The 15,846-nt window shown below is 48.4% G+C and overlaps 6 protein-coding genes across 6 annotated transcripts; 4 read left to right on the top strand and 2 right to left on the bottom strand.

The window, feature by feature from the left end:
- Window positions 1–908: 908 nt before the first annotated feature.
- On the bottom strand, window positions 909–1,355 carry AO090011000730 (uncharacterized protein; the record flags this gene model as incomplete). Its single annotated transcript, XM_023233078.1, has 1 exon — window positions 909–1,355. The coding sequence occupies one exon, from the start codon at window positions 1,353–1,355 to the stop codon at window positions 909–911; it is 447 nt and encodes a 148-aa protein (XP_023093616.1).
- Window positions 1,356–3,159: 1,804 nt separating this feature from the next.
- AO090011000729 (fungal specific transcription factor domain-containing protein) lies at window positions 3,160–4,321 on the top strand (the record flags this gene model as incomplete). The annotated part of the gene is made up of 2 exons (XM_001826262.3): window positions 3,160–3,779; window positions 3,841–4,321. 2 exons carry the CDS (start codon window positions 3,160–3,162, stop codon window positions 4,319–4,321), a joined length of 1,101 nt encoding a protein of 366 aa, XP_001826314.3.
- An 896-nt stretch (window positions 4,322–5,217) lies between these two features.
- Window positions 5,218–6,927, top strand: AO090011000728 (uncharacterized protein; the record flags this gene model as incomplete). The annotated part of the gene is made up of 1 exon (XM_023233077.1): window positions 5,218–6,927. The coding sequence occupies one exon, from the start codon at window positions 5,218–5,220 to the stop codon at window positions 6,925–6,927; it is 1,710 nt and encodes a 569-aa protein (XP_023093615.1).
- Window positions 6,928–7,809: 882 nt separating this feature from the next.
- AO090011000727 (uncharacterized protein) lies at window positions 7,810–8,598 on the top strand (the record flags this gene model as incomplete). Its single annotated transcript, XM_023233076.1, has 2 exons — window positions 7,810–8,031; window positions 8,134–8,598. The coding sequence occupies 2 exons, from the start codon at window positions 7,810–7,812 to the stop codon at window positions 8,596–8,598; spliced, it is 687 nt and encodes a 228-aa protein (XP_023093614.1).
- A 332-nt stretch (window positions 8,599–8,930) lies between these two features.
- AO090011000726 (Gfo/Idh/MocA family protein) lies at window positions 8,931–9,866 on the top strand (the record flags this gene model as incomplete). Its single annotated transcript, XM_001826259.3, has 2 exons — window positions 8,931–8,967; window positions 9,022–9,866. 2 exons carry the CDS (start codon window positions 8,931–8,933, stop codon window positions 9,864–9,866), a joined length of 882 nt encoding a protein of 293 aa, XP_001826311.1.
- A 401-nt stretch (window positions 9,867–10,267) lies between these two features.
- Window positions 10,268–12,862, bottom strand: AO090011000725 (ankyrin repeat domain-containing protein; the record flags this gene model as incomplete). Its single annotated transcript, XM_001826258.3, has 2 exons — window positions 10,268–12,407; window positions 12,468–12,862. The coding sequence occupies 2 exons, from the start codon at window positions 12,860–12,862 to the stop codon at window positions 10,268–10,270; spliced, it is 2,535 nt and encodes an 844-aa protein (XP_001826310.3).
- Window positions 12,863–15,846: the final 2,984 nt, after the last annotated feature.

Genomic DNA, 15,846 nt, shown 5'->3' with positions numbered 1-15,846 from the left:
TGCCATAGACATCAAGGCCGCTCCTTGACTACCTTATCCCCAACATCTATCAAAGAACATATAGAACTGTGTTAGAAAGAAGAAGAAGAAGAAGCCGTAGACCTGAAACTAGACTTACGTGGTCGTCCTCCTCATCTGTCATGGGACAGTAGAGAATTTTCTTTGCGGGTGGAATATCCTTCCCAATAGTGCGATTACTGCCAATTGGCAGTGACGATGCCATTGTCCATAATTTCAAGTATCCGAGCATATCTCGGGTGCGATTGTTGAAAAAGGGCGTCCTCGTTATGAGTAAGTTGAAGTCTGACTGCAGCCACCAGACGCTTAGCGAGATCCCGGACCCTTTATTCCGAACATACTGGGCCTTGTCGCATATGACGAGACCGAAGCACCCTTTGATGTTGACGGGGAAGTCACCGGGTAATGTGTCGCCCGGTTGGTAATTACTTGAGTATTTGTCTTTATGGCATTGAGTTACCGCTGATACGCCATAGTGAGCCTCGAGTGTATTATATGCCGTCAAGACAACGGTATGTGTACCATCATAGTTCTTTCCGAATATCTTGTGCTTTGAGCTTAGACGTCCCTGGATACGGACACTACTGCCCCTTGTCGGCGGTTATCTCCAAGTATACACTAAACTTCAGACTGCCGCTGACACTTCCCAGCTCGTCTATCCATTGTTCAATGAGATGTGGAGGAACCACCACCATTGTTGGCTTCCGCTGAACGTCTTCACCCTTATTTAGTGCCAGCTCTATCTAGCGCGCTCGCTAATAAGAATCAGCTAGAAGCCTCATGCAGAATCCCCTGTTAAGACCTACCGCCGATTACCCCGATTGCTTCCCATATCTTTCTTAGTCCCATAGAATCAGCTATCATAGCACCCCTTGTTTGTTTGCTTAACATTATCTCCATGAACCTCCAAATAGCGCATGGCTGCCAGACTTTAAGTACAGCCCTCCGGACCATCCCGGGTAGCCGCGGGCTTGCGGGACACACCTTTCGCACGCCTGTTCATGATTATTTGGCTGGAAGATATCGTTATCAAGCCAATTTTCTTGTTGGCGCAACTCTGCAACATCTTCTTGTGTGATATTGGGAAGCTCATCGGTAGTGGTCTCCACCGTCACCGGCATAACATAGTCTTGTAATGCCTCATAATGTGCGCTGTCGAGAACGTGGTTCTTAAGTTCTCGCCCAAGTTTATCAATGGCACTATCCCTCTCCGTCTCAACTAATTGCTCTGCTGCTGAGAGGGTTTTCGCCTTGGTTAAATGAAGGGCTTGGTTAATCTTTACAACCTTCCAGAATGGCTCCGTGGGATCGTAAGTTTCTGATTCGAGCGTCAACATGGCTTTTCTGGTTGGTGATAGCACTTCCTTCATCCATTCTGGCTCACTCTTCGATGATATGAGCGATAGATCGTTTATTTCGGATTTCCGAGTCGATACTCAGATACTCAAAAAGGTCGACAACAAATCGTCTCCTTTATCGTCAAATACATTTCGGGTAACTTTCTCCTCTTCGTTCTTTTCCTCTCTTCTTTGCGCTGGAAAACGTGGATATGGATCAAGAAGGCGATAATAGTACTGAAGAAGTTCAGAATGTAGAGGAAGAGACTCAAAGATAGGGTGAGGAATAGAGAAGTGAGAGAAGCGGTTATATAATCATGTTCATAGACAGAGAATAAAGATCTTTCAAAAGTGTTGGATGGTATTACATCATACTTTAACGATCCTAGAGAATTATGTCAATAGTCAATATAGTATACATGGAACAAACACTGACATAGGAATATGGCCTAAGGGCCGCCTGGAAAAAAAGTGGGGCGGTCAGATGATCTGGTGTCGATTCGAAACCAAATTTATATTAACGGAAGTCGATGACAATCTTTTCTTCCAGCCAACAACACAAGTGCTGGGCCTCCACAATGGAGAATTCAGACTCAAATAAAGAACTCAAGTCAAGATGGGCTTGCATCCCATGCCGTACGCGCAAGGTAGTCCACTCTGCCTTCGGGATTACGACCGTATCGCTCTAACCCTGATTGTTCTAGGTTAGATGCGACGGGAATCGCCCGTCTTGCGCACGGTGTAAAGAGCGAGGGGATAGCTGCCAGTACAGTAATATAAGGCAGCGTCCCCCAAACCATAGAATGTACCACTCATGCACTGCATCATACCCAGAAAATTGGTTACATCGTGCTCATCGTGTGGCATAGGTCCTATCGTGCTCTAACTCAGCGATTGGAGAACATGGAGCGTTTGATCTCGGAATCCATGCATCTACCCACTAGTCAAATGAGACGCGAATATCTCCATAACGTGGCGGGACAATTCACTCGGCAGACTACGGGGCTCTCTCTGGGGCCCACCCAAAGTCCGTTAACTATTAACCTCTGCTCGCACGAGGATAGGTCGATGTCTCTTGACATGAAGGACAGGAATGGGGAGAGATTGTGTATAGGTAATTGGAGCACTGGAAGAAAGGCTCAAAACATGGCGGCTATAACTAATGCAACACCATTTAACAGGATCATGCTCTATCCTCTCTCCCGAAGGCATCCGTTGGATTAATGCACTGGTAGGCGATGAAAGCTTTAGCTCCCTCCTATCCGGCCTGAAGATTCCAAGAAAAGCACCTTTGGGAAACTTCGAAGGGCGGGTCAACCATCCTTTACCTTCCAATGATATGATCAAAACATGCTTCAAAGGTAATGGCCTCTGTGCATTTGCAGTATTACACAAAAGTCTCATATGTACCAGACTTTGCTACCACCTTCAACAACGCCCTTCATTTATTCGAAGATGATTACTTAGATGGGATACTTCAAAGACATCTCGATGGCCAATCCTTCTTGGATGCCACCTCATACGCAGCCTTCAACATTGTTCTAGCCCAATCGCTACGCAAATTTGACAATATGCGACCAGATGCAGCCGAAAAGTGTTTCGAAAATGCTTTCAGTATCCTGCCTGTGATGATGATGCAGAGCCCGCATAAGGCTAGCATTGCCACAATGCTTTTCATGGTCCTGATCCTGGTCCTTAGAACGAGACCTTCCTTGCTAATTGTTCATAGACCATGTACCTTGTATACACATCAAGAAGCCATCCTTCAGCCACGGTCCTCGGAGCTGCCATTCAGTCGATCCTCATGGCTGGCTACCACCATCCTCTGCCCCCTCAAGATAGCTCAACAGCTCTACACGAAAAAATACTGCTCTATCATGCCTTTATACTCGACCAAGACTTGGCCATGTACCATTCAAAGCCGCCCTCACTTACGAGCGACCTGATTTCCTGTCTACCAGAGGAGGATCCCGAAGATGGGCGGAACACGCTAAGGTTTGACGATGGATCCACAATGAACTGGCTCCGTGAGCAGGTCATCCTGGCGAATATCCAAAACAAAGTCTATGACAAGCTTCGCTCGCCACGGGCGTCTGCACAATCTCCAGAACAGTTATATGTCGCAGTGATGGAGCTCGATGAAGAGTTACAAAGTTGGAGGCAGAACATTCCTGATATGGCTCGACCCCAAACTCCTTTAACTGGCTTGGATGACATGCGATTGATGCCTCTAACCGTACTCCATTTCTGTTACTTTCAACTTCTTATATCTATTCACTCCGTGGTTTTCAGCAAGGCTGTCCCTCTCTGGAATCATTACGAAGAGAGTGACTTGGTCATCTCTAGTGTTGCATTGTGCGTTAGTGCCGCGCGGGCCTCGATTTCCTTACTGAACTATCATGACCAAGGCCACCCCTTCACTATGTAAGTGGCCACAATCCTGTAGAAACACCCGCAATGAAGGAAGTACTAAAAGGCTTAATAGATACCTGGTATATCACATCGCATGGAACGTCGATATCCTACTTATCAGCATTTTGGAAAACAAAACTGCCCCGCAGGCCCGCGAGGATTTAGATCTTCTGGGCACGGTGATCAGGTTCTTTGAAAAGCACGATCCAAACTGCGAAAGTGCCGTTCCTTATCATATCACTCGGCTGTATTACCAAGTTGCACTTCGAGCTGTCAACAATGCAACTGCTGCTTCACAAAACGCCCCTCAAGAAAGCTCCGCTGGACCTTTAGCTACAGCCAAGAACAATGAGGATAGCTCAAGCTTTCCATATTCTAACCATGGTGACTCAATGGATACTGGTACAGCAACACCAGTATCGGGTTTAAACGGGTCCCCAAACCCTCTGTTATATTCTTGGGGGATGCAGCTCAGCTTCCTACCTGAGCTTTGGCAGGATCCTCATCTGGCCATGTTGGATGACGGCTTAGCTGAACACTCACCCGACGTTTAACCTGAATACAGGCCTGGTGCTTTTGATAGACCCAGTAGAGTGACTAATCTGCTAGATAAATACGAACACTGGGACATATATTTGAAGAGATAATCATAAGCAATATATTAGTATGTTATAAAAGTCCAACGGCTGAATCCTTAACTCGGTTCAATAACACCACTTTACTACAAATGTATGTTGGAAAATACTTCTTTCGGTTCGCAAAATGTCATATTATGTATACACGTAGACAAAATATCACCTGCGGAATGAAAAGGTCACGGCCATTCAGATACATGACGTGAAACCTGACCACAACTTCTTTATCACCTGGTTTAGGTACCGTCGCCATCTGCATCTCTCAGGAATCGAGATTATCCTACATGTCTTTTCACGCTGCCTCATAACTGGGTCTTCCATTGCGCTAAACATTATAACTTCAGAGCCTTCTTGATGGAATGAAAGTACAACATGAATAAAATAGCGAAGGCCTTGCTAAATAGTCCAACTCATATTAGGGCTTATAGCTCCGACGGTAGTTTGGGATTGACTTCGGCGTCCCTATCTCCTTCGTGTCGGCGATAATGTGGGGACGATTGACTCGTTGGCAAACCAGTTCCGCACGGCGAAACTTGCCGTAGACCTTTTCCTGGTAGGGAGTTTCAATCGATATCTGCTTTGCGGATCCCCGACCATGGACCCACTGGGATCGATCTTGTGGTTTAACGCCACAATATCTCAAGGGAAGATTGGATCCACGATTGCCCACCGGGCCGGATTACAAATATGTGGATCGCAGGCATGCACAATGTTGTGACACATACAGCCTCTACAATTCTCGATTTCAAGACCCAGGTCTCACCTTCATTGACGATTGCTATTCATATATGGAGAGCAGAGGAGTGACAAGCAAAATGGACTCATCCCAGATCGCTCGTTCAGAAGAGTACTATGAATTGGGTACACATTCTCGACAGATAACAACTGTGTCACCGGATGCCCAACTATGGTTCAACCGAGGGCTTCAATGGTCTTACGCCTTCAATCACGAAGAAGCAGTACGTTGCTTTGAAAAAGCAACAGTATACGCCCCGAGTTGTGCAATGGCCTGGTGGGGAATAGCGTACGCATTAGGCCCTAATTATAACAAAGCCTGGTCTCGATTTGATCGGTTGGACCTGGAACAAACCATACCCAAAGCAAAAGCAGCGCTATCTCGAGCTATACAGCTGGCCAGAAAGGCTGACCCCGTAGAGCGCGCCTTGTGCGATGCTCTTTCAGCACGGTTTCCATCGCTTGAGATTCCGAGTGACTTGACACCGTTAGACCACGCCTACGCCAACGCAATGCGATCGGTATATGAGTCAAACAGAGACGACCTCGATGTCGTAGCTTTATTTGCCGAAGCACTAGTCTGCACTAGAGCCCGAGACCTGTGGGATCTGGATACAGGGAAACCCACCAGCAACTGCACAACTGAAGCTCGCGCCGTCCTGGAATCTGCTATGGCCAAGGACAGTGGCAAAACCCATCCTGCTTTCTGCCATATGTATATCCACTTGATGGAGATGTCCCCGTTCCCCGAGCTGGCATTATCCGCCGCGGACACTCTGCGCCACCTCGTCCCCGATGGCTCCCACCTGATGCATATGGCAACTCACATCGATATCGCCTGTGGTGATTACTGCCGTGCAATGCATTCAAATCACGATGCTATGTTGGCGGATAATCGATACTTCTCCAATAATGAGTCAAGCTCCGTCTTCTATATAATGTATCGAGCACACAACGTTTATGCCAAATTATATGCAGCCATTATGCTTGGGTATCAAGCCGAGGCTTTGTCGGCTGCTAAGCATCTTTGGGAAATCCTTACTCCCGAGGTTCTATCTGTGTCATCTCCTCCTATGGCTGACTGGGCAGAGAGCTACCTCGGGGCTTTGGCACATGTCCTGGTGCGATTCGGCCGGTGGGACGATATCCTGCAGTTGGAGCTCCCATCAGACCGTGAGCTTTTCTGTTCCACTATCGCTATGCTTCTCTATGCCCGTGGAATTGCATTAGGCGTTCTGGACCGTATTGACGAAGCTGAGACAGCCCTAGCCCAATTTGAAGTTGCGCGGGCTGCAGTACCGGCAACCCGTCTCAATAGCCTGCCTAGCAAGGAAGTTGATGTCCTACGTATCGCGTCAGCCATGTTAAAGGGGGAGCTGGAATATCGCAAAGGAAATTATGACCTAGCATTTTCTAACTTAAGAAAAGCTGTGCAACTGGAAGACTCGTTGCCTTATACTGATACACCTCCCTGGATGCAGCCGGTACGCCACGCCCTTGGTGCTCTGTTGCTGGAGCAAAATAATATTGCAGAAGCAGAGGTCGTTTATAGAGAGGATCTTGGTTTTTCTGATACGTTGCCACGCCGGCGTGCGCGGCTCAACAATGTTTGGGGCTTACATGGGCTTTACGAATGCTTTGTACGCTCTGGGAAGACTTCGGAAGCTTTGCTCATCCGTACCCAGCGCGATGCTGCCCTACTCAAGGCGGATGTTCCTATCACTGCTTCGTGCTATTGTCGATTGTCTACAAGATCCGATGAGGATTCATGTTGCCGTATTTCTGGCTAGCCAAAGGGCAGTGAAGACTACGAGTGATCGTAATGTCTATCTCTGGTTAACCTTAATATGGTACTTGCACATGTTCAACTGAGAATGCTATAATAAATGCTAAAGGTACTAGACCTATAAACAAAAATAACGTACCGCTAGTGGAGTATTCCAAGCATAATTTCTATTAGTTCAATACTTTCCCATCAAAAATGTCTTACCACGAGACGTCAGTTGTAAACTTGAAGGATCTCAGTGCACTTCTCCAGAACCACTCACGAGCTGTCCCACAGGCTCCATCACTGCATCTTTCTATAGGCTGTGCTTATGGGAACGATATTAGTATCATAATCAGATGGGAAGATCAGATAACTACAGTCACCACAGCCAGGCGAGGTACATTATATAGTATCTCTCCTACCTTATCCTTACAATATCACCAGTCTTTCTATTTAGACCGCAAGAGTTTCTCCATATAATTCATGAGGAGCTATTTTATAATAGCAAGTTTCCAACTCCTCGCAGGAGATAGAAGAATATACGAGTCAGGTATACTTGTATCCATCCACGGAATTTCCGCGGAGATAAGCGCTTCGCAATATTCAATAGCACCCCTGCACTGATCTGTCCGCGGAGCAGCAAGCTTGCTATAGCTGTCTATGAAAGCCTTCGCCTATACATTTGTTCGTCCATCCTTTGCAACGCATTGGCAGTTGCTTTGGCAATAGGCAGGTGGATAATATCACATTAGGGGTATATTCGGTCAGGGTCTTTCAGACCTATCATCATTACTGGAGACTGCAATCCCTTGTCAGTACGTTCGAACCCATCGTGGAATATCTGTTGGGCTTCCAGTTCCTGCATTGCCTTGCGCCAATATTATAGCAGTTACGATAGTTTACCATGGCCGACACAGAGAAACCAAATGCATCGGACAACAAGCCCCATCACCATCTCAATACCGATGTTGAGCACTCATCCGGCGAGAACCAGTCGGCCAAAGAGGCGAACGACCCCAATGTGGTGAATTTTGATGGTCCTGACGACCTAGAGAACCCCCATGAACTGGTCGACTGCGAACAAAACGGTAGCAATTGCCATCGTGTCGATGATGACAATGCTCTCGTAAGTACCCCTACGTACTACTGAGGCGCAAGACAGAGCGTCTGCGAAGGGAGACAGGTAACCCAGATTTGCGCTCGGCGCTAGACACTGGCAAAAAACCAGGTCAATTGTGTGCTTTCTCCATCTGGCGCCCTCTTAAGATGCTCATGTCTCCCATTGTCCTTTTGTTGTCATTGGACGCCGCCGTTGTCTATAGCTATCTATACCTGTGCTTCACTACCTTCCCTCTCGTCTTTGGTGGCCAGTATGGCTTCACAGGGCGATGTGGTTCAAGTCAACAACAACGTCATGCATCGGGATAAGGACGTGTGGGGGGAGGATGCCGATGAGTTCAAATCGGAACGATGGTTTGGACTTCGTCCGTACTGGGACTTCGTACCCCACAGTGGTGGTCCTAGACGTTATCCTGCTCAGCTGTTAGTCACAACTGAGGCCAGCTATGTCGTTGCGCGATTCTGTCAGCGCTCTAAGGCAGTTGAGAACCGCGACGTTAACGGCTATATTCCTATCATGCGAGCGGGCCCTGTGGACTCAAATGGCGTCAAGATTGCGGTCACGCCTGTCTAGATAATACGATATGTCTCGCCAGGTTTAACTCTGTACAGTACACGAAGACAAAAGAATCCTAATTTGAAGACTATTGTTTTATGCACCCTGGGTTCATATAGATATAGCGGATCCTATGGGACGGGGTTTGAATTTCCCTTCTCTGGTTAGACTTGTGGCTTTGAACTCGTGACTTGAGACTCCACGTATAATTGGTGGTATTTCTAGTTTCGGTAAGTAAGAACGGCAATGGAAATCAATTTCCGGCCTCAGGTTATAAACCAGCTTCCAGCGAGAGACACCACATTCAACAATCACCTACTAAATCACACTTACATTACGAATTACCAGCCATGTCCGAACTCCCTTCCATCCGGTGGGGAATAATCAGTCAGCCTTTCACCCTCTACAATAGACGAACACCAAGCTAACAATCCCCTCCAGCCACGGGTCTGATTTCATCCTGGTTCGTCGAAGACCTAGTGACACCCCAGGAAACCCCCAAAGTCAAACACATAGTACAAGCCATCGGCTCCTCAGCCCTCGAAAAAGGCCAACAGTTCGCAGCCAAGTACTGTCCCCAAAGCACGCCTACAATCTACGCCTCCTACGAAGAAGTCTACAACGACCCAAACGTAGACGTAGTCTACATCGGCACCCCGCACTCATTCCACAAACGAAACTGCCTAGACGCCATCCGCGCGGGCAAGCCCATCCTCTGCGAAAAAGCCTTCACCCTGAACGCCGCAGAAGCAAGGGAAGTGTTCGCCGCCGCAGCCGAAAAGAACGTCTACGTCCACGAAGCAATGTGGCTGCGCCACCGTCCGCTCGTGCACGAGCTACGCAGACTCCTCTACGAGGAGAAGGTGATTGGAGATGTCTTTCGGACGATCGTGGATTTCGCCCTCGACGTCGATATCCCCAGTTTACCCCCGACATCGCGGTACAGGGATCCGGCGCTGGGAGCGGGCTCGCTGCTTGATCTGGGTGTTTATGCCCTCACTTGGGCTATGCTTACTCTGGATCCGAAGTCGCCTGGGGCGTCGGAGCTTCCGCAGGTGTTGGCGACTCAGACGCATCTTCATGGCGTGGAGGTTACGACTGGGGTGCTGTTGAGGTATCTTTCTTCTGGGAGGCAGGGTATCGTTAGCTCTACGACGATGATGCCTGGGGATCCGGTTCATATTGCCCGCATTCAGGGGACGAAGGGATATATTGATGTTGAGGGTCCGGCTGCTTCTATGCCCCTTTCATTTACGGTTTATGAGAAGAATGCGGCGGAGAAATGAGGCAAGAAGTTTGATTTTCCGCGCATTGGGCGGGGGTATATCTATGAGGCGGATAATACGGCATTGGATGTACTGGCGGGCAGGAAGCAGAATGAGCTCATGCCGTGGTCGGAGACTCTTCGCGTTATGGAAATTATGGACGAGATTCGTCGGCAGGGTGGAACGAGATATCCTGTCGATGTATGATGGCTATCGTGTAGAAGCCCCTGGACTAGTTCGGTCTTATCTCAAGGTCTGGACGCCTTTGGGGACCGACTGTTGGGAACTATGGATGTTTGAGAAAAGAATAGAGTGTTATTAATGATACGTAGTAGGAAGAACATGACCCTATCTCTCGTATGTCACGAACTGTTATTCATAGAAACATATACTACACTTCACACCATCGATGCACGTGCTTCTCATGCCGCAATGTAAATATGCGGACCGATTCGGTACAAACTTCTCTTGGTTCTTTTCGTGTTACCATGCGCCGACACAGATCTAGGACGATCCGATCTTAGGATGGCTTGAGACAGGGCTTGTTTAATCAAAGGATAGTCGTGCGTCCGGTTCTGAACGGGAATCGCCTGCAAGACACAATGTGAATCCATGTCGGCATGTCTCTCGTCATCCTTGCAACAGGAGCATTGCTCTCCTTCTATACGCTTTTCAGGATCTGCTTTGGCGGTCAGAAGCTCTTTGACCTCATTTAGGCTTTGCAATTGAACGGCAAAATGAAGCGGCGGCAAACCCGTTGTCGCATGAGGACGATCCTTGTCTGCTCCGTAGCGTATTAACATAGCCAGCAACCCCGGACTGGCTCGCCGGTTTTTTATGGCTTGGTGGAGTGGTGTGTTCCCCTCGTGGTCAAGAATATTCTTGTCTATGTCTGGTAAACGGCAGAGCATTTCAGTTGATTTACTGTGGCCCATTTTGATAGCCTCATGCAAGGGGGGCTCGAAACCGGAGTCCGCAGGTGGAATCTCGTTGGCGAGACCCGGATCGTGCTGACAAAACGTTTGAAGGACTGGCACCCTGCCTTCTCTTGCTGCCTGAGATAGTGCAGGAAACCCATACTTCCTTGTGAACGACTGTCCCTTTTCATGGGACCGTAAGAACTCCTGAATGAGATGGATGGCAGTCTCCTCGTCCGATAGGGGCAGTTCCATAACATATTCGAGCGATACTTTACCAGCCCTATCCTTGCAGTTAGCTTTCGCCTTGTGCAACAGCAGCACACGCACAATCTCAACATTCAGGGACTTCACAGCGTAGTGAAGGGGCGTTTCTTCGTTCCGGTCCTCAGGCATATTTTCCGCGAGTAGCTGCACAATGTCTTTATTGGACAAATCGACGGCATAGTGGATTGGAGTCTTTCCGTCTCGGTCTACCGTACATGGGGACGCATTCGCGTTGAGGAGCAGCCGAACGATCTCCTGATACTCTGCTTCCACGGCGAGATGCAATGGGGTTTTCCCATTTTTGTCTGGCCACTCAACCGACGCTCCTTCACTGAGAAGCAGCTTAACTAATTCGCGTCTTCCAGCAATCACTGCACAGTGCAATGGTATCTCCTGTTTATGATTTGCTGTTCGTACAAGACTCCTCATCTGCCCCACGAGTCGCCTAGATGCGTCAACTAAACCCTGCGTGGCGGCGACATGCAACTCCGTGTTACCATTCCTGTCCGCAATCCCAATGGGAGGTTTCAGCCTAAAAACCTCTTCGATGATCTCTTTACGGCCGTCCTGTAGGGCAACGTGTAACAAAGACTCCCCTGCGTCACTCTGGGTCGCAACACACGCACGTCCCTCGACAAGCACTTGGATCGCACGCATATGGCCGGATTTCACCGCCCTCATTAACGGTGTATATCCCATATGAAAAGGCGAAGTACTTCTAGCTTCTGTGTTTGCTTTCCTATTCAACAGAAGGGCGATGGTAGAAACATGGCCAGCTCCAGCCGCAGACAGGAGCGCGGTGCTGCCGTAATCACTTCGCTTCTCAATCTCCGCCCCTCGTTCTAAGAGGATTTCCACTATTCTGTCACGTCCATGCTTGGCTGCCAGACACAACGGCAAATTGTTCTCGCACCTTTGATTCACATCCATACCCAGATTAAGAAGGAGGTTGACGCCATCCACGGAGTCCAATTTAATTGCGCGTACCAGGTGGCTCCATCGCTTTTCCGGGGCTTCACGCTCGGGTAGCCAGACAGTTTTCAGAGTTTCGTAGATCTTCGCACGCTCCTTCTCCCGACCATGCTCTACAGCAGCTTGATAGTGTTGTTCCTTGGATAAGTGATTTGGAGCTTGGAGAGGAGGTCCAGGAATGGCTGGAAGGTCGTCATGGATATCTCCATCAATGACACTGCTTGGTGGGGTAGCATAGGTGGATGGCGGGTACTCCTGCTGTACGTCTAGATAGCCTGGTGTGTCAAGAGAACCATCCCACTGTTGCCCTTCATATCGAATTTGAGCTTCCAGTTCCTGTTGCACGTCGTTATTTTGGCTCTCGAACAATCTTTGAAGCGAACGATCATCGGAAACGGCGTCAAGACTATATCGTAGACCTAAGTCAGCCACGAAATTGGCATCATTCACGCACCCGGTGACTTACGAATCCGAATCCGAAGTGCCAGTCAATATTTGGAGATTCATGGTATATTGTTGTAGCGTCTCAATAAGTGGGGTCCACGAGTTAGAGACATACTGTCTGCCGTAACTGGAGAGTCGGTACAATTGCAACCGCCGCTCAAATAGGTCAAGTGCCCAGGTAGAACCCGAGAGGGCGGACGTGAAGAGGGGGATTGACAGTTTTATCGGCTGCAGGATATGCCGGAGCAGGCGCTTTATCTCAAGATCCAAGCTGATGAGGACGGCGAGAGTTTGATCCTGCGACGTGCTTAAATCTTCCTCGAATTGCACCTCGGAGGCTAGTATAGTGGCCCTGGCACAACTGTGCAACAGCGCCTGAATGGACGGGAGAAGCCTGTCCCTCGATGAGGGAGACATGATAACAAAGACAATGGTCGGAGGTAAGGCCTCCTCGACTATAGCATAGAGAAGGTCTGCAGATCAGATCAAAAATAAGGTAGATCTCCCGCTATGAAGAATTTGATCTCACCCAGTGGGGTTGGCATATCTATATATGCTTTTATTCCATTTTAATCGTCAAATATTATATTCCTCAGTGTTCCCCTCGCTATTGTCATTGCCTAAAGGAAACTGAGCCTCGTGTTGGAGAGGTGTGTGGCTGTCTTTGATACGCCGCCCTGGACTGCTGTCTGCCCAATGAGACCATGGTTTCGAGTCTGGCAAGCCAGGCGTCATTCGCTTAATATCGAATCTGACGCAAGATGAAAAGGAAAGACCCTGTATCTTGGGCTACAGAGAGGACACCCAAGGGCGACTGTTGTAACTGGATTCTCCACCAGCTTGAAGAAAATAACTTAACATCAAGAGGAGGGAGGCTTGGGTCCTCCTCCACCATGAGGCTGACAGCGAGTTGTTTGCTGACGATAAGGTTCCATAGCTAATTCAGCGATGATTGGCCCACAGCCTTTGCGAACTCTTTTTCCTATTTTTGTGATAATCCCTGTCTCCAGCAAGATTAGGCTCAGCTCGCACGATAGTTAAACATACACAATAGCGTTGTAAGACTGAGTGCAGCAACCATCCTCAGACTAGGGTATTAACCCCACTGGGATAGGCCCCCTTCTGATACAGTTGATTCGTCCATATCATGGGCTGCAAGATGACGATGCCCATGTATGAGATCCACCTGCTTGGAACGTATGTGTCTGATACAATGCTAGTCAGAGGAATGCATGGGTGCCCAACAGAGCGTCGAACCAAATACCTCTTGTTCGTTCCGGATTCCCCTCGCAATCCATCGGTATCTCAGTTCCTTGAGTTTGAGTTCTATCACGATATGGTACCATTCGGGAATCTTAGATCCCGATCTCTCTGCTGCAAATGGCAACCTCAGATCAGGCATGCATGTTAACTCGGTTGAGATCAGTGGTCCATGCTCAATCCAAGTCGCCGATTGTATTTCCTGACCTTGTCTCTACCTTCCACCCTCTCTCTTTTTCTCTCCCTTATGGCTTTTTCATATTTTCTGTTTCTCTTTCTCTTAATTTTTCTGCTTTAGCTGCATGAATCTGGCATTACCAGGTAGGCTAATAAGTGGAGATGGCATCTGTGGAGGCGGGGGAATACCGATGTATAATTTCACATAACCCCAGATGGCCCAGATCCGATGTGTAGGGAATGCACAGACGTCCTTGATTGTCGTAATTCGAGCTATATGTAATGGCACGAAGGTCGATCATTTTACCTATGAGAATAGGAAGAGGGAAACATCTCCGTGAAGGAAAAGGCACATAACTCCATGCGGGGTAAACCGGCGAAGCTTCACCCGACGGAGGTCAATATCGGCGTTTGAACTCCCAGAACAGTCACTTAACTACAACTTCTCTCATTGAGAGATCATAACACCAATTTTATACTATGCCGCCGAGACAAATCCCCTGGTGAGTCCCTCTTATTGTAATCTACTCACTCTGCCTTGTCAATTGCTGACATATACGCATCAGTGAGAGCTGTCGAAGTATGTGATTCCACATCCGCTTGTTCTAGACATTCCCTACTCAGCCAGACAGAGCATCATGTCAAATGTACGTCCCGGTTACTTCCAGCTATGTGAGGGAGGTAAGGCAAAGCGCTAATTATAACAATCTGGCAATTATGGCAACCTGAAATGTACACGGTGTGAAAGATCCGGAATAGAATGTATTCGGAGAGCACCTAGGAAGTTTCGACACACTGTATCGGGTGCTCCGCCAGCAGGTTCATCTAAATTTTACCCCCAACCAACATGTATTGGTGTCAGCCTTGCGCTGCATCGTGGGATCCTCCAATCCAATTATCAGAGAAGAGAGTTCAGTCTACAGAAACGAACTCTCCCAGCGGATGGCTACCTGAGCGCTTATCGCACATTTTTCCCCTTGCGGCATCATAGCACCATGCATTCAACATAATGAGGCTTTATCTACCAACCACGGGAGATCTGATTTCGCACAGGCGGCAGATCAGCACATTTCCCAATGGCTATATGAGGCTCCGTGACGACTCACGATGCAGGTGAGAGAGGTCAAAGCGTGTTGGGTTGTGAACCGATAAATGAACACCGTTCTTCTGTGTTGAAATTTACTCCATCACCACGCATCATTAGCAAGCTCCCGGGCAGATTTTCACACTGTTTGTCTGAGCTTAGCTCTAGATTCATTCAAACCCTCAGGCCATTACCCCTTGAAAGCATTTGGCATTTGATTCCAGGCATGTGCAACCACCACACACACACAACAGGACATGTTCGCTTTCCCATACTGACCATTGCAGGATCCACAATGTCTCTTATCACCGACGATATGTTGCTCGTGTTATGGGAAGACGCCCAGAGAAACCCAACAAATGAATGGAGGGCCGTTGCCGTCTGGACCCCAGCTATGGACCAAGCATATTTTCTGGGAGAAGGATTGGGTGGTCATGTCAGAGTCTCCTCCGGAAGGCAGCGGTCGTCGACGGGTAGATGTCACGATCAAGTATCTGGCCGGAACCCCATAGAGTTGCGATTCTCGCCTTCCACGAGGCAAAGGCGGGGAATGCAACACCTCAGGATGTTGAAGAGGCTTTCAGGACCAAAAAGGGCTGTAAGGTAATCCATCCCACGTTCGTACTTCCATGCTCTCCCTTTCGTACCGAAAGAAGTGATGGCGTACATGAACTCCAGCTCCGCGTTTTCCGGTTTCCCAAGGTATCTCATGCAAGCCTCTATCGCTTGATACTTGGCCTCGCAGAACGGGGTGACTACATCGAGCTTCACTAATCCGAGGCAAGGCATCTCAAAGCAGCCTTCAATCTGATGAGAAACGTTAAGCCTCATACGCTGGGCAACTAGAGCTTGTGACACTGTTCATGTTTGGAGGGCCCGT

Source organism: Aspergillus oryzae, chromosome 7 (assembly GCF_000184455.2).
Source record: "Aspergillus oryzae RIB40 DNA, chromosome 7".
NCBI lineage: Eukaryota > Fungi > Ascomycota > Eurotiomycetes > Eurotiales > Aspergillaceae > Aspergillus > Aspergillus oryzae.
The sequence above is the reverse complement of the archived record's forward strand: the minus strand, read 5'-3'. Positions and strand labels throughout refer to the sequence as shown.